Source organism: Phasianus colchicus, chromosome 18 (assembly GCF_987193195.1).
Source record: "Phasianus colchicus chromosome 18, bPhaCol1.hap1.1, whole genome shotgun sequence".
Taxonomy (NCBI): Eukaryota; Metazoa; Chordata; class Aves; order Galliformes; family Phasianidae; genus Phasianus; species Phasianus colchicus.
Window position 1 is genome coordinate 10,755,265 of NC_143453.1, and position 27,131 is coordinate 10,782,395.

The window sequence follows — 27,131 nt, forward strand, 5'->3', positions numbered from 1 at the left end:
GTTCAGCAGGCTGTTCCTGCCTTTGGCAACAGTTTCATACCTGTGGCTCTTAGAATAACAAGAGCTTATGTCGCTTCAGTTTGATCAGAAGGTCCAGCTGAATATTATTTTAATCTCTTCTATGTTTCTTAGTTGTCACACCGTGTTTTTTAGGAAGCCTGTAGCTCAGGAGAGTGGAGTTCAGTGTTTCCATATTTGCAGAATTTGATTATTTTTTAAATCTGTTTACAAATAGACTATGCAGGGGCCAATTGCTAGGGGTACTTTCATTAAAATTAAGCATATTCCAACACTGGATTTGCATTGGAATTATGGTTTGTTCTAGTGGGTAGTGATGCACAAGGGTTAGGCCTAGACTTGGATTTGTATCCCAGTGCTACAGATACCTGGTGGCCTTAATTCTTTCTACAGGCACAAATTCTAATCGTGCCTGTGTTTCCAGGTTTAAACAAACTCTCCTCAAGCTGTAACCTTAGGTATCTGGTTGCTGTTGACCATAGCTCAAAGGCCTTCCAGTCATCAGGCTGCAGGCCCTGTCTGGCTGGAAGCTTCAATCTAGCTGGCAGCTCTTGCTGAGGGAAGCCCTAAACCTCATCAAATGTCATTTTTGGGCCCAGCTCATAAGCCAGATTCAGCATCTGTTGCTGACCTGAGTTCACCGTAACCATTAGACTCTGAAGGCTGAAAACAGCCTTGGCCACTGTATAAACTAGGAATGCAAAAAGTCTGCTTTAATAATTTAGAAATAGTGTGTGGAGGAAAAAAAAACCTTATGTGGAAGAAAAGAATGCCAAATTATGGTTAATTGCTATAGAGTATCTATCCTCTGGGCTCATTGGAGAACAACCATTGTAATTCTTTCGTCTGTGGTTATTTTTTACTCCTCTGTAGCTATGCGGACACTTAGTGAAGACACCATCAGGCTCTTTCTCCAGCAGATAGCAGGTGCAATGAAAATGCTGCACAGCAAAGGCATCATCCATCGGGATCTGAAACCACAGAATATCCTCCTTTCCTATGCTGGAGGCAGGAAATCAAATCCCAACAACATTCGCATAAAGATTGGTAAGACCCTGTTACAAGTGTCACCCTAACACCTCTCAGGGGAGTTTGGTTACAGATAGGTGGCAAGCCTCAATTTCTTTTGGGAAATGTCTAGGAGGAAAAAAGGAATTTCTATGCTTTTTAATATGTCCTAATGTTTTATTGCTTCCTCACTTAGTTTCTCTGCCAGAAATAGCCAAGCTCAGGTAACTTCAGCAAGCCTCCAGTCAGCAGAGCTTTCTGCTCTGTCAGGACACAGATTAATGCAAAATAAATTGAGTGAGTCTTGCTCTGTTTCCAAGCTGAACAGTACCTCCCTTTGTAAAAACAGATACTAACCTGCCCTAATAGGTTTGTAATCTCCAGGCTTACCAAGAAAAGAGCAGCTGCAGTGATTTATGCATGTCTTTTATTAGAGCTGAGGGTAAATGCTGGTGCCTCTAAGGCCTAAAACTCACTGCTTTTCTGGCTGGCTTCACAGCATGAAGGAAGTTAGGTGCATTTCAAAGTCTGAATTAGAGCCAGGTTTCTCAGCTATGTCTTGAAGAAATTCACTTTCTGCATATTTGGTAAGGAAGATGGCAAGTAGCATAGCTGGTCCAGTAGTAGGGACAAATGCTCCAGAAACTCCACTTATCCCTTGTAGGCCTCAGAAACAAGTGCTGCCTAGTATCACCCATAAATATGCGGAAATCTGTCAGGTCATAGTATTGTTCACAAACTGAAGCTGACACTGATTAAATACAGCTATTTCTTGCCTGAACCCTGCAGTGTGCAGAAAGGGCTCTCATTTAGTTGAGAAGTAGTGTTCAGTGGAAAAGTTTTTTTTTTTTTTTTAAATCTGCTGCCAATTTGACTATGGCTGATTCATTTTCTGAAGTGCAGAATTATCTGGAAGATGGAAGTGACTGGGAATTGTAGACACAGGAGGGCTCCATTGCTGCTCTTCAGCCTTCATCCACTTCCCTGAGAAATAAGTGGTCTAAGGAATAGCTAGCTATTCCAGTTAGTGACAGGTGACAGTGTAAACAGCTGTGTCAGATATCTCCTGGCTTGAAATATCTAGTAACCTTGAGAGAACCTCTTAATATCATATGATCAGATGCTGAGTAACCTGTAGATGTAATTCATATTGATATTCCTAGCCCCTGGCTTTTCCATCAGGTGAACTAATGGTTCAGCTTTCTCCCCTCTAAAGGAACAGACTAAGACTGTTTTTCAGTAGGGCAGTTCAAGAACTGTTGATGGTGGCAAGCAGTGGTTTCTCTTGGATGCTTGTTACACTTTTCAATGGAGGATAACTTTCACTTCTGCAAATTGAAAGCTGAGACAGCGGCAGGTGAATTGGCTAGTGTGAGCTGGCACACCATCTCTGAAGTCAAGAAAATTTTAGCAGCTGACATTTTTGGAATGCAGGCCAGTAGATGCAGAGAAGTTACTGCTGATTTCTGAAAATAGTTGAGAATTTGTTCTTCTGAATACTTTAAGCAGCTTGGTTTTCCTTTTTCTCGTGTCTGCATTGTGCAATGAGCACATGAATGTTAATGCTCAAGGAGAGGTGTCTGTTGTTTTATGGTTCAGGTGGGGTACTTTACCTGTTGTGAGGACTCACAGGAACTATGGGAATCAACAGCGAAGGTACAGGCTCTCTAGAACTGCTGTGTCTGATCTTGATCCACCTCTGTTTCTTTTTGTAGCTGACTTTGGATTTGCCCGTTACCTGCAGAATAATATGATGGCAGCAACTTTATGTGGTTCACCAATGTACATGGTAAGTGTGCTTGCTTACAAGTTTTTCTATATTGCTTTTGCTTTGTCTCCCCAGAAACAAAACTTCATTTTTCATTAGTCTTCCCCCCCCTCTGAAAATGAATTTTTATATACTTGTCTAAAAAATAATAAAAACAAAAAAAAAAAACAAACCAAAAAACTGAACATCTGTTAGGCAGGGATACTTCCAAGTTTTAGCTGCTGATAGTGCCTGACAACAGATGCCTGAGCTGTTGTCTAACTTTCAGGTGAGTTGTTCATAAGTAAAACTAAACAAAGCAGAACATTCATTTCTCTCTGCTCCCAAAAACTGCATCTCCCAGGGGTGAGCAGAGCCTCTCTGCTGAAGGCACTGGGAAATGAAATGTAATTCCTCTGCTACAAGCAAAGCAACAACAACAGTGGGTGAGGGCCAGGATGATATTTCACACATCTGGCTGTATTTCATGTGTTGCTTCCTTGTTGAAGAACCTCAGTAAATCATTGCTTCAGCAGGCCTTTTTGAGGCTGTGGTTCCACAAGCCCACTGTCACTCTGAGTCTTGCAGTTGTTTTTGTGAAAGCTAGAATGTTGGGAGGAAGGTCCCAGTGTAATAGTAGTTCTGTAAAATTCCAACTGATCTTAGCTCTTCAGTCTTGCAAAATCCTCTCAGGCTTATGAGCATATTTAGACACAGATATTGCCTTTCTTGCTAACTTACAGCATAGTATGTTTTGTACTCAGGGAATTGATGTAAATGGAGCCTGTCTGCTTCTGTTTGTTTCACTTGCTCTCACTCACTACTTTAATCACTCTATGCACACCGACTCTTCCACCAAACCAACTACTTCAAGGGTGGCTCCTTAGGTTGAGAAACAGATGGGATTGAAAAAAAAAAAGTGATCCCTTCCTCTTCCTTTGCACGTTTTAGTCTAGAACCAGGATGTGAGGAGCTGATCTGCTGTTTGTGTTCATGGAAGTAGTTAGGACCTCTGTGTTGCATAAAGTCTGTGAGATTAAAAATGATAAAACCAAGCTGGAAATAAAAATGTCAAAACCAGACTGTGGGTGCCTGAGCTCAAAGTAAAAAGCTGTAATAGATCAGTTTAGGCTAAAGTTTTTAGAAGTGCTTTGGGAACCATGGGCTCGTTCGCATGCTTTTAAGTCTGAACCCTTTAGGCAAAGAGTTAGGCTGGACTGTGCTGCACTCCACAGAGGTAGTGTGTTTGATAGTCTGTTCCACAGTACAAACTCAAGGAAAACAGACTTCCTCTCTTTCTTTGAAGTCTGATGTTTATTTGAACTATGCTATATATGAAGATGATGTCATTTTTTTTTCTCCTAGGAGAGTTTCCTGAAATGTCTATTTTTAGTAATACTTTTTCTTTCTGAGTCTCCTATGAAAGTAAATCAAAATGTCTGGCTCTTTTTTTTTTTTTTTTAAAGCCTGGAAGAAATTACCAATGACCTCTTGCTTGCTATTTTGTATTTTTAATTTCAAGACCTCTGGACAGGGAATCTCAGAATGCTTCATGTTGTTCTCTAGTTACTGATAGGTTTGAGGGAAGTTCAGTAGGGAGGGTGAAACTGAAATTTAGGGGATATTTGAAACCTCTCTTTATTGCTATTGTGGATTGTGTGCATTAGCTGGGAACATCTGGAGGAAGGCAAGCCCTTTTTCCCTCTTAGCCCATTGCTGCTCTTTTCATTTTGCTTCTTTACAAAGAAAGGCATGTTAACCATGCCACAGCAAGCTTTGTGGCTGAATGCCGATATGATCCATGTCACGTGAGGCTTGAAGCCCCCATCTGCAGTTCTTGTCCTCTGGCTTTGCTTGGTGTCATCCCTCCTTCTCTTGTTGACAGGAGCTTGTCTGTCCCTAATTTTCTCACTGCCACTTTTTTCCATTACATGTGGCCTTTGCACCTAACATTGCTAGAAAATTGATCCTGTTCCATGCTGGCAGTGCTACGATGAAATCTGTTGTTACAAATGTGTGGGATTAGCAAGCCTGCCCTTCTGCCCCTCTTGCATTGCTGCTGCTCCCCATGCATGCTGTGTGCTGAACCTACAGCTCATGCCATGACCAGCTTCTGGAGCAGGCCAGGGAGAGAGCAGCCAAGGACAGTGTGGGGTTGGAAAGCAGAGTCTGAGGCACAGTGGGGCTTACGCTGCTGGACTGCAGCACACAGATTTGGCTTTGAAACCAAACTGTGGCCTTGGCAGCAGGCTCTGGAGCATAATTAATATGCTGCCATCTTGGGCTAAATAAGGAAAATACAAGTGATGCTGATCAGGGTAAAAGCTAAAGTTTACCTGTGCAGTGTGAGCCTTTGCTTTTCTCAAGTCATTTACCTGTAGTTTGCTTTGCTTCAGAATATAAAGAAATTTCTGAGTGCAGTTGGTTCAGCAGGAAATGCTATGCTCGGGATGGGACAGAACTGTTTCCCCAAAGAGGAGTAACAGCATAGCGGTTTTTAAAGCATATTGGTGACTTCTGCTCCTTTCTTGCAGCTGCCAAAAATATCTGCATCTTTTGTAACAGACATCTTTTGTGTTCTCTCCCTAAAAAGGCACCAGAAGTCATTATGTCTCAACACTACGATGCCAAAGCTGACCTCTGGAGTATTGGAACCATCATTTATCAGTGTCTGACAGGAAAGGCTCCTTTTCAGGTGAGTTGCTTAGATCTAAGGTTTCTGGATCATTATTTTTTTTCAAATCCACTATTACTATTTTCTAAATCCACTTCCCCTGAAGTATCTTTAATCTATATTGTCATGTGGAACAGTTTTGCCCTTGTCTGTCAGTCCAGCATAGTGGCAGTGTGGTATTTTATGTTTTAATGCTGGATTACAACAGAATTACAAATACCAATTATGAAAGGACAATTGCAAGTTAATTTGAAGGATGATTTGATGGTAAAGTGTAGCAGCTGAAGTAACTTTTGTTTTTAGAGCAGCTAATTAGGTTCTTAGCTAAAGGATCTTCTGTCATCTCACAGCAATACTTTCCAACCTGAAATGTTTAAGTTGATCAAGTCCAAACCCCTTCAAATACAGTGCAGTCTGGTAAAACTCCACCCTGTAATTTATGCCACAAACGCTGACTGAGTTAGAAAATATCAGTTTTGAAAAACATCCTCTAATTTTAAATTCCCAATTGATGGAGAACTTACTTCAATCTTACACAAGTTGCTTCAGGATTGCTTCACATACCTTTAATCTTATATATAACTGGAGTTAATCTAAACTGTATGTTTGTCTTGTTCCCAGTCATTAGTGTGACAGAGTACATTGCATATTACTTAGTTTTTCTTCCATGCCCAATGAGATCTGCATACTCTTCCTTACAACCACTTAAAGCACTGTGCTTCTCAGGTGTTTTCCTTGCTGACTTGTAGCATAGCAGAGAGATGCTCAGGTTGTTGATGCTTCTTTACTCATTCGATGTTTGAGTTCTGCAGAGCTCATCTGTCTAATCCATGGAAAAACAGGAAACCACAGATTTGCATACTGATGTCAGTTCCAGTTCATGGCAGCGCTTTGGCTTCAGATCAGTTAGGGCATATGTGATCTGTGGCCTTTTTTTTCCCTCATGGTCTGACTTCTCTTCATCCTGTTTTTTTTTTTTCCTCCAGAGGTGAGGAGGAGTAGAATCTATGCTCATGTAGTAGGCCAAACTTTGTGCTACAGGATTTTCTGAGCTATAGCTCCACACCTCTTGACAACTTCGTATGAGACCTTGAATGTTTATATAGTTATATCACCAGGAGGGAAAAAGTGAATTCACTGTCTGTTGTAGGAAACAGTGTACAAATACAGAAATAAACTGATGGTATGTTTTGATTCTTATCTCAGAGCTAAGAACGTTTTTCCCCCCCTCAGAGTAATTTTTTTCCCTGTTGCTATATGCCTATTCCATTTCAGTGCCTTATATTCTACCCGCCAGCTTAGTCTCTGTTTAGCACGAGGCTTCATTTCCTTTGCATGTTTCCTTTTCATAGACATCCCTACTAAGTAGATGGAAACTCCTGAATGGCTCCCATTTGCTGGCTGCATCCACTTGTTGTTAGTGTTGGTGTCTTTGTTTGAGTGGAGAAAATGACTGCTGGGATGAAAGAAAATATTTGTGCATTAAGGAAAAAGAAAATGGGTGTGGAGAAAGCAAGTTTTGACCCTGTGTGCATCAGGGAGCCTTGCACCAATTAAGTCTTGTCCCTTGGAGCCTTTCAGTCTCTGAAGGCCTGTGATGTTGTACTCTTTCAGGTGGTGTTAGCTTGCACCTGTGTGACTTTCACAGGTGTTTTTTCACTTAAGTTTTTCCACTTAAAATATTTCATACAACCTTGGGGCATCTGATTTCTTTGAAAAGAGTTAGGTAGCCTTTGTTATTGGTCATTGAAGCATGTCACAGAATTGTTGTTCTAAAAATGTTTGCTCTGAGAGAGAAGGTTTCTCACAGAACTTAAATACCAGTCAGTTTCATTCAGCTCTTCAACCAAGGTTTTGGGTGGGAAGATGGGCAGTGGACTACTGTTATTCTGACCATGAGTCCTCGGGCTCACACAGAGGTGAGGCAATCCTGCAATGCCTGTGTCCCTTTGAGCCATGGCACTCTCTGGCTTTGCATTGGGCAATGAAGGGGTACTTCAGTCCTTGCCCAGCAGTTCCTGATCATTGCTTTGCGCTTGCCTGACCCAATAACTTCTTTCTCTCCCATATGCATTTGGCATCTGTTGGGCTGAGGGGTCACTTATTTCTCTGTTTTGATTTACTTTTTTCCCCATGCCCTTTTCTCTTTTGGGGTTTGTGTTTTGAAACAAAATGCTAGCCTCATTTGTTACTGCAGTAGCAGCTGTGGATTTGTTTGATTAGGGAGAAAGAAAATCTCAGCCCAGATGGTTCTCTGTGTACCCTCTATTTATTTTGACTGTGTCACAAACTGCTTTCTCTAGGCTGCAAGTTTCAGGTGAATGAAGCCTGTCCAGCGCAGATGTAGGAAATCTAGTTAAAGGTTAACAAATTTTATTTCTTTGTTGGCATGACTGTTTTGTAAGAATTTGCTGATAGGCAGGCTGTTGTTTGCAGGCTTTTAAGAGGAGAGACAAGGGTGGTTGATAAAGTGGTGGACCTGTGACCAGAGTTACTGGGGAGACTCCAAAGCTGGTGCTTTGATGGGGGGCACATCTAGAAATGGATGGAGAGATAATAGGCTCACTTTGCATGGTGTCACCAGCAAGCCTGGTTGTACAGGGCAGCCAGGAACTGGATTTCTCATGGTAACCTCTTCAGGCTAAATCCTCACAATGCATTCCCTTCCAGACTGTCCAGGACAGCACCTCATCTCTAGCTAGCTGAGATTCCCATGGGAATTAAAGATGCTGCATTTGGGCTCTCTAGCTGTTTGTGAGCCAATTAGACAACTTCATGGCTATGCAAACCTGAAGGACTCCGGTGTTATCTGTAGCAAGGAGGAGTTAGGTGTCTAAAAATAAATGGGCTTTATGGGACTGGGTTAGATGGAGAAAAGATCAAACATGTATGGAAAGGCTGAGGCAGCTGTCAGTCTAGAAAGTGCTTGTAAATCTAGACAGAGATGTGTGTATGTGAGTGTGTGTCTGTGGATGTGATTTATAGTTGTCTCGAAGTTTTAATTTTAACTGCAGCTGGGTCATCCAAGGCAACTTCCCAAAGCCATTCCTGTTCCTTCCCTGCATGCAGACAAGAAAGAAGCTGCAGATGCTCAGTGTGAACAGTTGGTAGGATGGCCTGTGAAGCTGTCATAAGGAGCTTTTTGTATTAAACATGCCCATAAACAAAACAGTGAGTCTGCCACAGGGATGGGATTAATAGGATTCATAATCCCTATAAACAGATTTGCTGAGTACTGCATTCATGTGGAATTGTTAATTTGCCTTGCCTAATAAGTGGTCTGCACTTGCATCTCTTCATTCCTGTCACCCAGGACAGGAGTTGAACAGTGTATATCCAGGTCTTGCTGCCATCCTGAGAAATGCCTTGAGAGTGTAGCAGCTTTCTCCTGTGCTTAGAGATGAAAAGATTGGGCTGTCAGGTCCTGCTAAGGACCAGGAGATCTAGTTGTCTGCTGCTGGAGGTCTTGCATGAATTTCCTCGCTGCTGTATGGCTGCAGTGTGCTGTTGATGCATGAAGAGAGCCGAGGAGCAGGGAAGGGAGAGAGGGAGTGAGCACAAGTTACTGGTCTGGCAGCTCTGAAAGAGTTAACTTGCGTGCGTATGTTCTTGTCCCAGCTAGCTGGTAGATGAAAAATTAATTTCTAAGCCTGACGTACCAAATCTGCTGCTTTGTTTCTGAGTCAATTCAATTGGCGTAAGTACTAGGATTATATATCACTTAAAACAACTGCTGTGTTGTAAAAAGGGTCTTGAAAAGAAGTAGGGGAGGAGGACTTCATTCCCAGAATTTGAACTTCTGGTTTATTGCTAGGCAGGCTGCTCTTCTGTTCCCAGAGCCCCTCTCTATGTCCGTAGGCAGATGTATGCCTCACTGAGGTTAAAAAGTGGTGGTAGGCTGCTGTACCTGAACTTGGCACAGTAATAAACTTGTTGCTGTGGTCAGTGAGCCACGGGCTTTTTGCCTTGTATTTGTTCTCTTGGGAGCTGAGAGAAAAGCCTCCATGGACAGCTAAGGAAAAAGGATATAGCTATCTATATATATAACTTTTTTTCTGCTACTTGTGCTTTCAGGATCCCCTGGATGCTTGCCACTTAGCTGGAGCAGATACCATTACGTATGCTATGAAATGTTGACTTGACAGCGCTGTTCACTGAGGGTGTGAATGTCTCTGGTCCTTTTCTGACTGAGCTCTGTTGCTTTTGCATCCAGCTTCCCCCCAAGCACAACAAATCCAGTGCTCAGTGCTTCTGGAAGCACGACTGCTTGTTGGGTGCAATTTATTTGCAGGCAGCCAGCACCAAGTGGGATTTGGCAAGGTTCTGCTGAATGTCTGTGTTGGCTAAACATATTTCTACTGCTGCTCAGGACAAAGGGGCAGAGTGGCAAGAGTGAATTTGTCTGACTGTCTTATATATATAGAAAGGACAGACAAAACCAGACCAGTGCAGCTGCTCCAGAGAAACGTGAGAGGAGGAGCAAGGGCAGGAGTTGGCCTGCTGCTGTGTCTCCTACGCGTGGGGAAAATAAAGCTGAATTACCCATTCTGTACCCTGGTTTCTGACAGATGGATGCTGTCCTACAGGTAGCAGCTGGCTCTGTGTACCCTGAATGGTTCAGTTGTTAGGTGCATACAAGGATTTCCTAGTGTTCTGGTTAGATAGGCCGTATCTCCATAGATCAGTATCTCTCTAGATGGAGTCCTTACTACCTAGAACTGTCATTTCAGTTCCTTCCTCTAGCGTCTTGTGTGAAGAGGTGATCTTTATTGAGGATGTTGTTTCTAAGCACTGGCTTGGGTGGAAACCTCCTCTATTGAGAGGAGGTTTCTTAATGGCTTTGTGTATGTGCTGTTTTTAATATACCCCATCTTCATTGCCAGGAAAATTTCTGACAAAGCAGTGTTTGAAATAGATCAGAGCTTCATTGTATTTGTGAAACAATTGAGTTGTTGCAACAGGAAACTAACAGAGAAAACAGCCAAGGCTTGTGCCTCACTCAAGTGAGCAGACACTCAGCTTCCCTGCAGTAGAGCTCTGTTCCTTCTTGTTCATTGTCAGGCGTACTTTTCATTCTGCAGAGCGCTGTGGCTGAGCCATTTGGTGCAGTGTGTACGCTTGCCTCGTTGAAGTTTGCCAAATATTAGGAATCTAATTAAAGTGCAAGATCTGCAAGGGGTAAGGTGTAAAATGGAGTTTTACCAAATCAAATTGAATGGCAGTGACTGGAAATGTTGACAGAGATTGGCATCTGCATAACAGCATGCTTTGCCAAACTCAGTTCATTTTAATGGTTTCTCAAGAATGTATTTTGCACCTCCTGTTTGATAGATTATTACAGAAAGATTATAGGAAAGCTTGATTTCCTTCTCTTAGGAATCTAGTAGCTCTGTCTGTGCAAGGATCTGGGTGGGTGAGTGTGTAAACAGCAATGCCTGTTTTGGTCTTACTGGTACCAGTTGATAGAAAAGCTAGTAGGTTTGGTTTGCTAACACTAAGCAAAGAAGTGTTGCTCTAATCAGTGTTACAGCAGTCTGTTGGCATTAGCAGCTCCCTCTGGTTTCTTTCAGAGTCTTGTACTATGCTTTCTCATAGTTTTTAACTTTATGTTCATCTTCAGCCAGAGGGAGTAGGTGATGTTGAAACAGCATCTTATGTGGCTGCCTTTCCAGCCGTGCTGTGTTAGTGGTATTGTGATGGCCATCTGCGGGTTGGCTTGTCTAATTTGCCATTTTAAGCATCTTAATTGACCTTAGATGCTTCCAGTTTTGAAATGGAAGTAGGTGGAAGGCTTGAGGGTTTTTGGAGCATACAAAGCCAGGAGAGCTGCCTGATGCCTCCTGGTTCACACTTTCCTAAATGTTCTGCCGTCCCAGTAATTGCTTGCACGCGAATCTTTCTAATCTCCCTTCCCTGTTTATATTTACCTTGTCTGTCATCCCAGCCTACTCTCTCTTTAATAAAGAGACTTTGCTTAAGCAGAAAAGCTTAAGACATTGGGGTTAGCTTCCTAGTCTGTATTTATTCATTGTATAAAACAAATGGAGGAATGACGTTAGGAGATCTTTGTCTGCGTTTCTGTACTGGAAATGTTATTTTTAACCTCATTTGCGCCAAGCCTTTTTTTTTTTTTAATCTCCGCTCTCAGAATTTGGGATCTTGTCCACATCTCCAGTAATTGTGTACATTAGTGCAGAAATAGGACCTGTAGCTTGAGACCTTCTAGCTTCCTGGATTTAAAGTAGAAAACTGATTCTGTTGCTGTTTCCTGATGTTTCTGATTTCTTCAGATTCCTTGTCTGTCAACAGACTCTGCCCCTTTTCTAAATACCCTGCAGCAGTAATCCATGTTGGCAGCAGGAGCTGCCATTTGTCATTTGGGACTCCTCACGTCTGCAATTATTTAGCCTCCTAAGTGAGGCTATTAGCTCAGCTCTGACCTGAGCACTGGAGCCCACTGAAATGATGCTCAGCCCTCAGAAAGGGGGAGCAGGGCAGAACCAGGTCAGGGACAGAAAGGCAAGAGGCTGAAATACTGTATTTTCACTCTGGATCAGCTCTGGCTTTTTAGACTAAAGCAAGCTGCAACTTCTGATTGTGTCTATTAGGGTTTGAAAAGTGCCTCTCTGCTCTTCAGAATAACTGTGAAATAGAAATGCTGATGCTCTTCCTTTATTGTCAGCTGTTTCACACACTGGTTTTGTTTTTCCTCTACAGGCCAGTAGCCCACAGGATCTTCGTCTCTTCTATGAGAAAAACAAGATGCTGATGCCGAAGTAAGCATTTCCCAGTGTTGCAGTTTGTATGCACTTGTTTACTCTGTCTTTACACCTATCCCTGCGTGCTCCCAGCTTGTCATTTGAGAGATGACTGTAAAATATTTGGCAACTTGCCTTGCCCCAGTCCTTAAACCAACGGTGATGTGGCACGGAGAAAGAACATTGCATTTCCATAGTTGGTGTTCTCTCTTTCTATAGATAATGCTACTCTCCTTTATTGCAAAAAAAAAAAAAAAAAAAAAAAAAAAAAATCAGGATTTTAATGATGTCAGGAACCTGGCAGTGGTCCTTTCTGGTGTATGGCTTTCCTGAGGCTATGAACAGCTATTTATTAAGAATAAAATAAAAATCGTGGCAATTCTTGAGTCATGCAAGCAGCCAAACTGCAGTCTCTCTCCTGTAATCTGCTGTACCTGACTGTGTAGATCACATTGCTGTTTCTCACGTGTCAGGACAGCAACTGCTTGCGTCCATCCTGCTAATAGGAGGAAATACTATAACCTCTGTGGAAATGGACACTGCTGCAGTCTCCATGGGTCATACAGGGAAGATAACTCTTTTCATCCCAGGGGTGTATGTTACCTAGCGATGTAGCTAGCTCAGTGCTCTGATTTGTCAGTATATTTTGATTTTGTTGCTGTGGTCTGTACTTTTGATCTGTGTTCTTAAAGCCAAGCGTCATGTGTGCTTTTGAAATCTCAGCCTAGTAGAGGAAAAGACTGAAGTTCCAGATTACATATCCAAATATTGGAAGGCATTTTTGCCCAGAAAGTTAGCTTCTGTTTGGCAGAGCTGCTAATGCAACCACATATGCAGGAAGTTCCTTGAGTTGCTTTGTATGGATTTTTCCTTATCGGTTCAGACAGGTCCAAGAGATGGGGGGGAAAAAACTGTAAAGAAGCCAGAGTGATTAGCAATGGCTTGTGCTAAGCGTTCAGTTCTCCTGTAAGTACTTCATATTTTGATCTGTGGCAAAGAGGCAAATTTTGATCAGAACCAAAGTTGGTCTGTATTCTTTTAGATTGAATCTGAGCGTGTGATGGAGTAAAACACTCAAAACAATTCAGAGCAAAACCACTGACACATAGTTGGAGCCACATAGTCTGTGTAAACAGAAAGCAGACCTTCTGTTTCCTGTACACAAGCGTAAAACATGGCTGCTCACCTTTGAGGTAGTGACTCTCATTAAGAGAGAAATAAATCACTGCAATTAATAAGCTCCCTGTCTCTGATCACACTGCCCTGCTGCATGGCTAATGTGTGCTGTAGGAGACAGCCAAGGGGAGAAACGAAGCTCTTCTGTAAGAGGACTGCATGTCTGTTCTTATAGAGATTAGTCCTTTTTTTTTGTTGTGAGTTCTCTATAGACGCTCTGTGTTTACTATTTTCACTCATCTCTACTTTTGAACTCCCAAATTTCACGATATTTAAATCCAAACCCATTATTTTTTTTCACCGTAGACGTTGAACCGAAGTGGCCTTTGTGTTAATGCTTTCTGAAGTTTGTAAGTTTTAACGTGAGCTGCAATCTGTGCTATTTCCTGAGTAAACACAAATGAACTGCCCCTGCCAGCCCTGCCAGTACAGGATGGGACACGAAACGACTCAGGACTTCATTCTCAGATAGCAGCAGTGCCAGTGTTTGGTTTTGTTCTCCTTGGGGCTAGGCGTGCTGGCAGCCACCTCCCCAGCATCACCATGGAAGATGGTGTGTTTTGGCTTGGGAATGGGGTGGGGAAGAACAGCTGATTAAATCCTTACCAGCAGCCTCTACCTCCCAAGCTGATGCTGTTGCTGACAGGTGAAATGCCATTCTGAGGTGGGGAGCCCATGGCAGTAGGAACAAGCCCAAAGGCCTCACAATTTTAATAGCACTGATCTAAGTAATTAACATTCATTGCCCTGATTTGCATGGCAAAGTACATTCTAGATCAGGAAGGAAAGTGGCAGTTTTGTTGCTTAGGTTTCTAAGCTTGATGTTTTAGAGGTGAGAGATGGGAGGAGGCAAACAGGCTGTTAATCTGCCATCTCATCAGTCTGTTCTAGCATCTGAGGTCTACTACTTGACCTGCCTGTTTCTTGGCTTTAAAATCATACAAAAGTTAAGTCATTGCTGGGAAACAGGCTCATTTTGGATGAGTGCTTTGTGTTTTGAATAAATAAATGATGATGATAACAGTAGAGGACTGCAGATCTGCAACACTAATGTATTTTTCAGGAGACTGATAGCTGTGGTATCCCGGGTATCCAGAGAAGCACACTCAGTGTGCTTCTAAGGCACGTGCTTTTTGACAAGGGGTTGTTTTTCTTGGCTCAAACTGAGTTTTAGTTTAACTGCATCCCACGCAGAGTCCTTGTGGTCTCCTCTGTCAGGCTGGGAAGAGCACACAGCTGTTTCAGTGTCAGGGGTGGAAAAGTGTCTCCTCCAGTACAAACAGAGGGGTGGTGTATGTTTGGGATGATTCTCTGTTCTAGGAATCACTGGATTCAAATTCCTGCACAGATGAAGCCTAGGACTTCACAGAAAAATAACCAGATAGTTATGAAGCCTATAAATACCCACCTTGCCCAACATCTCCGGTTTCACTTCTGACCGAATGGAATTCTGGTAGAGCCAACTAGCACTCTTTCTCTCTTCCATTTGACCCAGCTTCTTTTCCACCCTGTCTGTGGAAGCTGTGCAGGAGCAGTTGCTTCTCCCAATGTCTGTCAGCCTTGGCTTCAGGGTGGCAAGTGATGCCAGCCCAGCAAAGTGGAGTGCTGCCCGAGTGAACCATGTGCTGTGCTACTGAGCAGGCTCGGGCTCCACGCAGTTCAAATTACTGTGCTGAGCACTCATGCCATTACCTCGGCTGACCCTTGTGTGGGGATTGGGAAAAGCCTGGCAGGCCGTGGGGCCGTGCTGGGCACAGCCGTGATAAACACAGTTAATACTGAGAGGAGTTGGAGCCACCTACACTTAATTTGGAGAACTCTGCTCTGGCTGCACGCAGGACCTGCTGCTGCAGGCCCTAATGGTGCTTCTGGTTACAGAGGAAAGTAACAGACCTAAATCCACTTATGCAAGAGCTGAACTCTGCTTTCCCTTCCTTAATCCATTCATTTATTCCCTGCTTCTCACAGTACATTGGGGTTGCAAATATCTGCCCTGACCTCTCTCTTGTCTACCTGTGGGACTGGGGTGAGAACAGTGATTTACTGGCTCTCTTGTTCTGCAGTGACCATTGAGAGGAGTACTTTCTTCCTAGTCATACTGGAAGCTGGGGAAATAGCTGCACTAATTTTAGCTTGCTTGGGTGCCAGATGCTTAGATCTTAATGGCTTTTGGTTAATAAATGTTGTTTGTATATCAGGGAAGCAAATAGACAAAGGTCACTTGCCAGCTGTGTTTAAAAAGAAATGCCTTAATAAAATGGTAGTAATTGGAGATACATATTCACCACCAGATTCTTAATTGGAAACTTCCTCTCATGAACTGCTTCATTTTAATGACTTCTTTATTCCCACTAGAGCAAGTAGAAGAGATTTTATTCAGTGTGAAATATTACCTATTGACTGGATTGAGCTGAGAGCTGGAGGGATGGTATTGGCACTGCTGCTGAAGGGGGAACTGCAGGTGCTCATGGGAGAGGCCACTACAGCTAGATTAGTTGTAGCCTTAGCAGTTACAATGGGGAGTAAAAGCCAAACAGGGATGCAAATAGAGATGTTTCTGTTTAGCCTCTTTCCAGTGAGCCCAGCAGGGACAAACACGAGTTTGCATTTGCAGTTTGCCTTTCTGAATATGCAGAAGTAGCTTAAACAGACTGAGAGTCTCTTATTTTGCTTTTGTTTTCAATCCTAGCATCCCCAGGGAGACATCAAGCCACCTGAGGCAGCTACTGTTGGGCCTTCTGCAGCGCAATCATAAGGACCGCATGGACTTTGGTAAGAGACCACTCCAGTTTTAGTTCTGCTGCCAGTCTGTGCCTTCTTCTGCCACTTCACTGCACAAACGTTTGTAGTTTTGAAGAAGCAACTAGACCTGTGTTTATCTGCCTGGGAGACTCAATGATCTTGGTTTAATTTAGTTATTTATGTGCTGGAAACACATATGGATTCCAGTAAAGTTTTTTGAACCCTGAGATTTGGCAGACTTCGTCAAATGCTTTCTAATTTATGTTCCCTCTCCTGGCTTCTGCTTTTGTAGTTTGTCTTTAGTGTTCAGCATGTGATCAGGTGAAATGTGCAACTTGTGCGTCCCAGTTCTTAACTGTCATAGTGTCTTCCAAAAGCTGCAGGCTATATCAATTTAATGGTCAGTTCAGGTAATAACTCCCCTCTTCATGGGTCTGTAGTGATAATCCCTTTTTTTTTTTTTTTTTTTTTTTTTTAAATACCCTCTAGGCTGAGAACAAATATTAGGTGCCAGGCAGTTCTGGTTGTAGTAGCTTCTTCCAGATGTGTCTAGCTGAGCTAAAAGACCTGAAGAGCCTTTTCTGAAAGTCACAATCTTGAGGAAAGCAGGCAGTGTGGAATTTTTTTCTCAAGTCCCTTAAAGGACCAAGTCACCTTAAGGCAGCTCTGGTCTTTTCTCCTTCTCCCTTTCCTTTGGATAAAGACAGCACAGCCCTTTCTCAGGTGAAAATCAGGACAAGAATAGTGTCTCTCACCAAAGTCTTGATAGCATATGGTCCTCATAAGGCAGAGGAGAACAGCAGTGAGCAGCTTGCCTTTCACTGGTCTGTGCTGCTGGTGGAATGCTAAGTTTTGCTTGCCCAGCATCTGAGTGGTGCTTAGTGCTGGGCAAGCCTGTTTAAGTGGTTTTCCCTGCTGCTGGGGTCTCAGGGCCCACAGTTTTGTGTGAAATATCAGTTGAGCAGTATCACAACACAGTTACAGAATCACTTGAGTCAGGAGGCACTCTTAAAGGTCACCCAGCCTATTCCCTGCAATGAACCGGAATATCTACAGCTAGATCAGGTTGTCACACAATTGGCTGGTTTTTGCAAAAATAAATTGAATAAGGGTAAGCTCATACTTTCGGAATATGACTTTAGAGTCCAACTTGGGATAAAAAGATTTGTTACTTGTCTTTTAAGGGTTGGTTTTCTGTTATTCTTTGTTGCTTATCAGCTCAGGTGGATTGTTTCCTTTGGGGCAGCATGTGTTAGTTGATGAAGATAAGCTGTTTTGCAGCCTTTGTTATTCCTTTGGATTAGAGATAATGGGAGTGCCTTTCTGAGGACACTGTCATCTGGGTAAAGCAAGCATATGGATTGACAAGTCTGATTGCAATTGTTGCATGCTGAATGTAAAGGACTACTGTTTACAATGTTGCAGAAATAAGAAAACAAACCTTTTCAAAAGAGAATTATTGAAGATACTGACAGACTGACTTGAATATAAGCACCTCTCTCAGTAGCCCCTGCAGATCTTCTATCTGGGTTGTGGATCTCTGCCTCTTTTGTCATGCTGCTGTACATCTCAAAAGAAAAATACATTTGAGGTTCCCATTTCCCTGCTATCAGAAATGGAGTCTAGTGAACCTTTTTAGCCACCCTGTTAGCTGGTTTTGTACCTCTTCAGAATAGAGTGCATGAGTCATTGTCTCTCTACTCTTGGAAATTTAAGATAATATACTTTGATTTCACTGAGGACAACAGTTACAGAGCATCTTACTGGATTGAGATTCTCTCCCCCTAATCACATATGGGATCTTTTGCTCTACAGATTGGCATGTCCTTGTAATACGTAATTATTTCTTAGGGAGAGTTTGTGAATGTATTGTTAAAGGAGCTTATGCTAGAGATGTTCCTTGTGCATTATAGAAGGATGCCAGACAGCCACTGAGCTCTATTCATGTTGTATTACAGTATCTCCTCAGTGAAGAGGAAAACATGTGCCAGAGCAGTGATTTAGTAAAGACCAGTACTCTTCTTCCTCATCATCCAGTTTTGTTCTCTGCCTCGTCCCTTCTTCCTTCTATGCTCTGACTCTTTACTTCTGCCTAAAAATCTGAGCTTCATCCCTGCTTGTGACCCAACTGTTTTCCTTTCTCTGCTGCCTTCTGCTGCTAGGTCTTCAGCTCTTTTATATTCCTGGGGGCTCAGAGTCTGAAATACACTTGCTGAATGGACCTTTAGGCTTTTCCTTAGAGTGTCAGCTTGGGTGGTGCCTCTTGCCAAAACAGTAGCACTGTTTAGCTGAGAGCACTTCCTGTGCCCAACTTTTGTCATGTCTTCAACTGTTGCCCGTGGCCAGCTGCACACAAAGTGTTAATGCCCTACAACTCAAGATCCTGTCTGAAGCAGATCTCCTCCTGCCTCCTCTTCCCTTAGATGGCTCTCCTGGTAGACAGGTGTTTTGGCCTGCTGCTGGCAAACTAACTGAAAGCTGCTCTGTTCACCTGTGCTATTTATAAAAGGTCTAATTTGGCTGATGGTCTGCACCTTTGTTAGCTGTCCCCTTTACCCTCCTGTGCTCTGATGGTTAGGATCTGTGTGTGCTGCTGAGCCAGGGCTGCTCTTATTTGGTTCCTGAGGCCCTCTGTGGTCCCTTAGAGATACGAGCAGTGCTCTCCACAGAAATCCTCCACATCTCAGTACTCCATACAGCTGCGCTGCATGAGGTTGAAGCTCCTTTTAGTTGGATGTTCTACCAGCAATTTGCAATCTCAAGATTATCTAGAGGAAGATAAGGAGAGTTTAAAACTGCAAGCTGCCTGTTGATGATTACAATTTCTTGTGTCTTTGCAAGCACAACTAACTAGCAACTAAAAACTAACAAGCAGTTTGGAGGGGAAAACGTGAAAGAAATAGTCACTTCCACCCTCTAAGATGTTACTACATAACCTGTTGAATCAGCTGAGCTGAGGCTGGTACCTCTGGAGGAGTGGGCTGAAGAAGCAGCATGAAAGTCAAGTGGACTGGCAGCTCCTGATGAATAAGATGTTCTCCATCCACAGAAAATGTTATCTGAGATTCCAGCATTCCCTGCCAGAGAATTCCATTACTTCTGTTGTGCTGAGCACCAAACGGGTGGGCTCTGGCTGCAGGACTCTGGCACTGCATTGGCAAGAATGGGCTGAGGGGAAAGGGATTATGTTAAACAAAACAATAAGCCCCACAGAACTGAAACCAGTTTCTGCTTTCTGGAAAGCTGTCTGGCCAAAGAGGAGCTGTTTACAGAATTCAGGAGTCTGCAAACCTCGGGTGTTGCAACAGGAAATCCATGCTGGGAAAACAAGTTGAACAGCTTGCAGTTGGCCAAGTAATCAGTGGTGATCCATGACTAATACTTCTGAAAGGCTGAGTTGCTTTGCATTACTGGTCATGATAAGAAAAATCAGTACAAAAGTGCAGTGGATTGAAGATGAAGGTATCAAGCTACTTAGGAGGACAGGAAAACGTGTAGTGAGTCTCTAGCCAAGACAGAAACATTTCATGACCTGGATAACTAGAAAATTCTCCTATGATGAGTGAAGATATACCAGCACAAGTGCCATAAGGAGTTCTGGTCTTGCAATACTGTGGTGGCCTTTTGGAAGATGCATTTCTGCCTTGAATGCAGGATGAGTTACCCTCTGTGTATTATGGAATATCACTCAATAGAAGTCATTTGTCTCTTTTGTGGAATTAGTGGCAGTACAATACTATAAATGTGTATCTCCCTTGGATCCCTATGATTAGGGTGACTTGTCATTCTGATCAACTAGGAATTATGGCTTTTGATGCTACTTGGCATCTTAGCATTTGCCTTTTCTTGCTGATAAGAGCTTTTGACACAGTCCTGCCAACTCTTGACACAGTCGTAGTTTCTGGTCCTCAGTAGCTGCAACAACTGCGATAGCTGTTGAAAGATGGAATTATTCACAATTAATTTAGTGAGTGCTTCTGGCAGCTCAGGCTTGTATCTTGCAGCAGAACATTACCAGATTCTTTAATAGTCTGTGGGAAAGGAAAAGCCGCTTGGACACGCTTGAGACTCACCACTACTACTAGGCATGCTTTTGGCAAAGCTTTTTTTCTCCTTGCCTTTTTTCATTACTGTAAGTGGCACACTTGGTTTCCCTCCTCACCCCTAGCTGATGTTGCAGAGATGCCTGGTAGCACAAGAGCTGCTATTTTTTTTTGTTGTTGTTGTTTGGGTTTGTTTTTGTTTTTTTCCCATTCTTGGATCCAGACAACTTCATTTTCTGTGGAACAAGTCCCACATCTTTACCAGTCTCATCTGTATTCTTTACCAGTGCTGCCTGCAGTAGTCAGCTTCCATGATTAAGTGACTAGATTGCATGGAAAAATACTGTAAAAATTACTGTACCTTGTTATGCTTGAACTGCTTTGTAAACTTCTTCCAGTCTTTTCCTTTCACTGACTCATTGCTCTTGTGTTGTTTTTTTTTTTTTTCAGATGAGTTTTTTCATCACCCATTCTTGGATGCAAGTGCCTCAATGAAAAAATGTAAGTGTTGCATTTTCATTACAACAGTTTCCAAACCATGACATCTTCCTGTGCTGCTAGCTCAAAAGGAAAGAAAAAGGCTGCTTTATGTTTTCTTGTTGTTCAGGTGTGGATTCACAGGTCATTACTGTGTCATGTCCAGATTTTGCCATCAGAATGTATTTAATGTTGCTGAATTATCTTCAGAGGGAGAATGTGCGGGCTATTTAGAAACCTAATTCAAAAGTAAAAGTATCTTTGAAATGCATTTAACTCTTCTCTATGGAGTGCTTGTCCGGTAGGGATATAAACAGGATTATATGGGAAGATCTTGTTTTCACCTATATGTGTAGGACAGCTCAGTACAGTGAATGGGCAAAGGAAGCTGACATTGTTGTCATCACTTTCTAGGTGTGGTACCTTAGGTTGGCTTTGCTGAATTGTGGGTTCCAGTTAAAAATATTGTTTCAGTGTTTACCTCAAAATTCTTGCTAAATTTTAGTTTAGAGGAGTTCTGTTGAAACAACAGCAGTTTTCTGTTGAAAATTCTTTCCTCTTCTGAATCAAAATTTTTGAAAACTTTCAACCACGTGTACTGCAATTCAGAGGTTTATTTTTGGTGGAAAGTAATTCAGAATTGTTGCCAATGCATGGGATATAATTCTTCTCTGGCCAGGTGACTTGGCTTGATGGAATTTTGTGTAGTCATCTACTTTCTTCTGGAAGGATATTCACAGGCCTTTGATCTCTTAAGTAAGAGAGCCAAGGGTTCCAGCAGTGGCTGCTTTGGGGTGCCCGACATGAGGGCTGGGAATTTCAGTGGAAGTGTGCCCCGTGCTTTCTGAACACAGAGCCCTTTGGACAAGTGTTGCAGTGGATTCCTCCACATCTAAAGTCTGCACTGATCTTCAGTCTCTTTCCTGGTCCAGAGCAGAATTTGAGTTATTTCTGATACAGATTTTTAACTGTGTATGTAGGTGACCGTCCTGCGGGCAAGAAAAGATGCTTCTGGTTTAGGGGAGCTTGCAAGCCAACAAGATGTGGTGTGAGTCCTGGGAAACAGGACTGCTCAACAGGCAGGAAAAGATTCTGCCTGTTTAGGACTGCTCCTAAGCCAGCTCAACACTCAGCACCTGCTGTACCTCTGCTCTCTGGGAAAAAGCCTTCAAAGTCTGATCTCCAAATGGGCGGGGAAGGACTCCCACAGCTCTGCCTTGCATGCTCACCAACTCATCTCCTACCTCCAGCTGTTCCATTGCTTCACTCGCCAGGAGAATGGAAAACCCCCTGCAAACAGGGAAGGGTTCTCCTGGTTTGGCCTCAGTTTCCAACTTGTGCACATTTGTGTGGAAACCAGAGGCACCATTACAAGCAGGGGATTGTAGCTCAGCCTTTGCTCCCAGCTGCACCAGAATTAATGGTATGTGATCAAGGTCCAGTAAAGAGAGCACCTGTGCAGGCAGTTAAGGACTGTCATTACTCCAAGCCTCTGCTGTCCCCCATCCCCAGGCACACATCCACAGCCTGGAGTCCTCTCCAGGCAGGATACGCTACTGCTGGTTTTGAGAAGATGGGGGGAGAAATGCATTCCCATCTTGGGAAGCCATTAAATTGTTGTTTACTGGGAGAAGATTGCTACTGGAGAAGAGCCTTCTTGTAGTCTGCCATTGCTGGGTGGCAGTGGTGGATGGAGGCATCTGGGAAGTACAGTGGAGAGCCTGGACTGCTTCCTTGTGGAGCCTTTGATTTTTCCATCTGGTGAGAGAAGAGCCACTGCGTAAGCAAATGCCTGGATCATGGTGACCTTGTAAAGCTTACTCATTGCTCATGTCAGGATGCTGCTTAACATGGCAGGCTTCGTATTTGCACAGGTCCAGATGATGAAACAAGATCACGGTGGCTGAAAGGCTATCCTACTATAGCTTTATGTGCAGAACTAAGCCAAGTCCAGAGCTTATTGTGCTGCCTTATCTGTATGAATCACCGCAACATGAATGCAGGAAGTATCAAAGAGAAGAAAGCTGATTATATCTGAATCATGATGGTCACGCTCCCATTGAATTATGGAGTCCTCAGGCTTGGAGGAAGGACATTATACACTCATATCTGTTTTCCCGGGCAGCTGATAACTGTGCTACTGGTGACTTCAGTGGAAGCAGCACTAGCACATTCAGATTTGAGTGTGCAAGTTTCTCATAGGAAAGTTTGTTGCATCATCTGTTCAGGTCTACAACCTCTGGTTGTAGAGGTGGCCTCTGCCCCTGCAGGCAGATCAGTGCTGATTGCAGAGCTGAAGACATCATCCAGCCTTCCAAGTGCTGCTCACATAGTGATTAAAATCACACAGTGATTAAAAAAACAAAGAGCCATGAGCTGTTTGTTCTGTTTGGATATGTTAGTGCCCCATCCTGGTAAATCAGATGGAAAGATGCTTTTTTTTTAAATTTAAACAGTGAAATTTTGGAATTCAGAATGACATTTAGGAGTTCCACAGTTTTCTTAAAGAGGAGAATTTTGAAGTTGCCAAGAAGGTGCAGGTTCCCTCACTCACATTTTCACACTTTTCAAGACGTTTCAGCAAAATCGACATTTCTGTCAGAAGTTTTTAAATTCGACATTTCTGACAAGCTCATTCTCTCCAATCATCTCAGTCTGAAACGAGGACATAAATCCTCTGACATCCAGACCACAAAGCTCTGATTGCCACTGGCTTTAGCCTGGAGAGTGGATTCAGGACCCTGGGTTTTCTTAACTGAGGCATCCACTTTTTCTCTGTTTATAATTTTATATTGTGGGTTTTGTTCCTGTGACTAAGAGTGTGCTACAGAAGTGTACAATTTTGTTAATAAAGTCTTTACAACACCCTGTCTAGTCAGGATGTCTTTCTGTAGCCAGGCTTCTGCTCTCCGTGTGGTATGGAGCAGTGTGTTACAGTAATAGGGCGTAATTAGGTGCTTGTGCAAGTCTGCTCAGTAAACACAGGCTAATTGGTACTCACACAGATTGTTTTGGAGTTCTTTTGCTCCTGTCTTTAATAAATGCTAAGCTGGTACCTCCTTTACCCTGACTTCAGAATATAACTCATGAGCAGTTATGGTTCATAGGCAAACACTGCAGTGCTGGTGGGGTGGTGTCTGGGAGATCTGTCTGACTTACTGGCTTTTTCCATTTTTATAATCTTGATGTGCCTCGTTGCCCAGGAAAATACTAGCAAAAAAATCACCCGAACTTGTACATGAACAAAATGGTGGTGGTGCAGTTTTTTTTTAATTACAAAAAGCAGCTTGTTCTTCAGGCAAGTGCTTTCCTCTTAAACTGTTGCTTTGTCTGCAATTAAGTAACTTATTAATGACTGGTTTTGATTAAATTGAAATAATTACAAAAACGTTTCTCCAAATGTGCATAAAACTCTGATTCCAAGTAAACTGAAGGAAAGCTGGAGGATCAGATATTTTTAGGGCAGCTGAGTCCCTTGTAGGATGATGTGCCAGCAGGGATTTCTGCAGGTGTGGCATCTGATATCAGGATCCACACAGCTGGAGCACAGGCCTGTCTTTGTGGCTCCTAGCTCTCTAGTTCAGAAACCAGTTGGTGTTGGATATCCCAGCAACACACACGATGACTGCTTTGTTGCTGGAACAAGTTGGAGAGGACCATTATGAAAACAGACTTATTTACATTACAGTTACAACCCAGCAATTTCTGGATTTGGGTGGGGGCCTACCATTCATGTTAACATTCCCCACATTCAGACTTGAGCTGAAAGCATGATGAGCCAAGTGTTTGCACCCTTTTTAATTTTAAACTGGGAGTGCCAGGGTGTGTGGAGGAGATGGAAGTGAGTGTTGTACTTTCAAGCTGTCCTATGTGCCTTACATGGAAAAATGCACCAACGTGTGCATGGAAGGCAGAGGTGCATGGATTGAAAGTCCAATTTTAGCATCAGGTCCTTTTGTATTTGACCTCATGGGATTACAGCGTGGATTTGGGGAGTTTGCTGGGTTTAAAATGAGAACATGATTAAAAATGCTGTATCTGAAGGTTGGGCTTTGAGCAGATAGCATTTTAATTTGAGTTTCAGTTGGTAGTGAAGTCTGCCTACTTGTCTGTTTTTCTAGATTAATGGAAAGCTGGCCAAAGCAAACAGACAAAATTAGAAAAGTCTCAATTTCAGCCAGGTTTAAATCAATAATAAACACGAACCAAAATTAGAATGGAAGGGACCTTGAAAGAGAACTGATATGACTCTAATGAAAATACCAATTCCAGGAAAAACAACCAGTGCTACAATTTTTGCATGTGGGCACAGTTCAAAAGCTGTTTACTTTCTCTTAAGAACCTTTGCATAGCGGGATGGTCTGTGCAAAGGTGAGTGGTCCAGAGCAGCTGGCAGGATAAAAATAGAGAGATTCACCTCTGGTTCCTGGCATTAAGCAGTTGAGAAAGGTCTTAGGGATTCTCTGTGGGAGTCTGTGAGATCAGTAGTGGGGTGGTATAGGCAGGACAGAGCTCTGTTTTGCAGGCAAGTTCCCAGACCTCTGTGTGTGTTCCCTGAGCGTGGGCAGTGTGAAGCAGCTGTGCTCGAAGCCTGGGGGGCTGGAAGGGGATGTGGGTGGTGTAGCTCTCCATGCCAAGCCCTTGACCGACCTCCCAGAACATCCATCTTCAGGGCACCACAGTGCTTGCTCCTGTCCTGGATCCAGAGCCGTGTGTTTTAACAGTGCATTGCAGGAAGCAAACCAAGCAGGAATAGATGTGGGGGGTAAAAAGAAAAAAAAAAAAAAGTACTCTCTCAGAAGGTTTCGAAAGATTTCATTAATTCTGGATCTGCCACGCAGTGTTCTGGTGTGTGTTCTAATGCACTGTGGAAGGCACCTGTATGTGTGTGTGCACGTCACTGCTGCTGGGGCTTTCTATTGCACAAGCCCCCGAGCTCTGAATTGGTTTCTGTTTGCAGTACAACTTAAACATTTGGTTTTTATTTATGTTAACAAGCAGGGGGAGAAGAGCACCGTGACCCTGTTCCAGTTAACAAGTCTGTACTTTTTTGGCTTTGTTTTCCTGTTTTTGGATTTCACTACACCTCTGTCAGACTAAGGACTTCAGCATCTAAGAGAATTCCTTGTGCTGGGAGGCACTGATCTCACCATCCTTTAACCCTCTTTGATAGGCTAAAAGGGAAGACCTTATAAAAGTCTTTTATTGGAATGTTTTTCCATTCTTTTATAATTAAAACACCATTTCAACAGTTAATTGCTGAGAAGTGTAGTTTTGGTTTACTTGCTCCACTTTGTTGTCTTGAACTTTGTAGTAGTTAATGCAAAAAATGACAGAGTTTTACTTCAAACAGAAGTGTTCTTTTAGGGTCTTTTATTGCCTCTCCTTGAATTAACAAGCATGGAATGATTAGCACTGATCCTGTAAAGGTAGAAAATGGCACAGGATACTAATTCTCTGCCAATTCAATGGAAGAAAAGCAAAGCAAAATGCTCTTCTCGCTTACTTGTCCCATCTGATCTCTTTTTTAAAGTTATTCAACTACTAAAATGGTTGCACGCTTAAATTTGATCTTGGTTAGATGTTCTGGGACCTTCCACCCTAAGAGCTGTAACGGTGAATTAGTGTGTGGAGGAGTGGATGGATGCAAATCTCAGAACTGAACAGAATACCAATTTTTCTACTGTTCTCCTTTAGTTGGCAGTATCTGGCATGTGAGATAAACCTGATGAAAAAGAAGACTTTAGTATTGACTCATATTGACAAGTTATTTTGTATTGATATATATTTTTTTCTTCTTTTCTCTTTCCCTTATTTTTAGCTGCTTCTGTGCCAATGCCTTCTTACCCCAGTTCGGGCTCTGGTAGTTCCTCCAGCAGCTCTTCTACTTCCCACCTGGCATCACCTCCTGTAAGTACAGCTCGGAGGATGCACCACTTCTGTTTGCAGGCCTCTTGTTGCTTCTTTGGAAGTGCAGCCTTTGCTTTTGCTGTTGTCTGCTGTGAGTGACAGAAAACCTGAGTTCTCCCTGGGTTTTGTGCACTGTGTTTTCCAGTCTGCTTATACTTTACATGCTGCATGTTGTCTTTCTCTCCTCAAGAAATATTTCAAAGTGTTATTGCCTATTACATGAAAAGCCTTTGTGAAAGGAGTTGGTGTTAATATTGCTCATGTTGGCAGAGATAGGAAGCTCTTTGGAACCAAAAAAAGTCATTAATTCAGGGCATAGCTTATTTGGCTGCAAGTTCTCTGTTCTCAAGCAGAGTCTTTGCAACTTGACAGCATATCAACCCTTTTTTTGACAGACGACACTGCTCCTTCCTGCCCAGCATTCCCAGCCCCACAGAGACACATTCAGCAAGCCTGTTTGCTTGCACCAGGCCTGCCTTAGTCTGGTGGTCTCCTGAGGGTTGATCTGAACTGACAGCTTTCTCTCTGCTTACCTGAAATTATGAGAACTGTCTTGAAGGGTAGGACATGAACTGACC

The 27,131-nt window shown here is 42.9% G+C and overlaps 1 protein-coding gene across 6 annotated transcripts in view; it reads left to right on the top strand.

The window, feature by feature from the left end:
• ULK1 (unc-51 like autophagy activating kinase 1) overlaps positions 1-27,131 on the top strand; it is an 88,365-nt gene that overhangs the window by 35,067 nt on the left and 26,167 nt on the right. For all 6 annotated transcript variants that reach the window (XM_090120743.1, XM_090120739.1, XM_090120740.1 and 3 more), the window contains 7 exons: positions 892-1,065; positions 2,742-2,815; positions 5,367-5,468; positions 12,165-12,223; positions 16,071-16,153; positions 20,617-20,667; positions 26,465-26,553. In XM_090120743.1, coding sequence (XP_089976869.1) covers positions 892-1,065; positions 2,742-2,815; positions 5,367-5,468; positions 12,165-12,223; positions 16,071-16,153; positions 20,617-20,667; positions 26,465-26,553 — 632 coding nt within the window. The remainder of the gene's footprint in view (positions 1-891; positions 1,066-2,741; positions 2,816-5,366; positions 5,469-12,164; positions 12,224-16,070; positions 16,154-20,616; positions 20,668-26,464; positions 26,554-27,131) is intronic.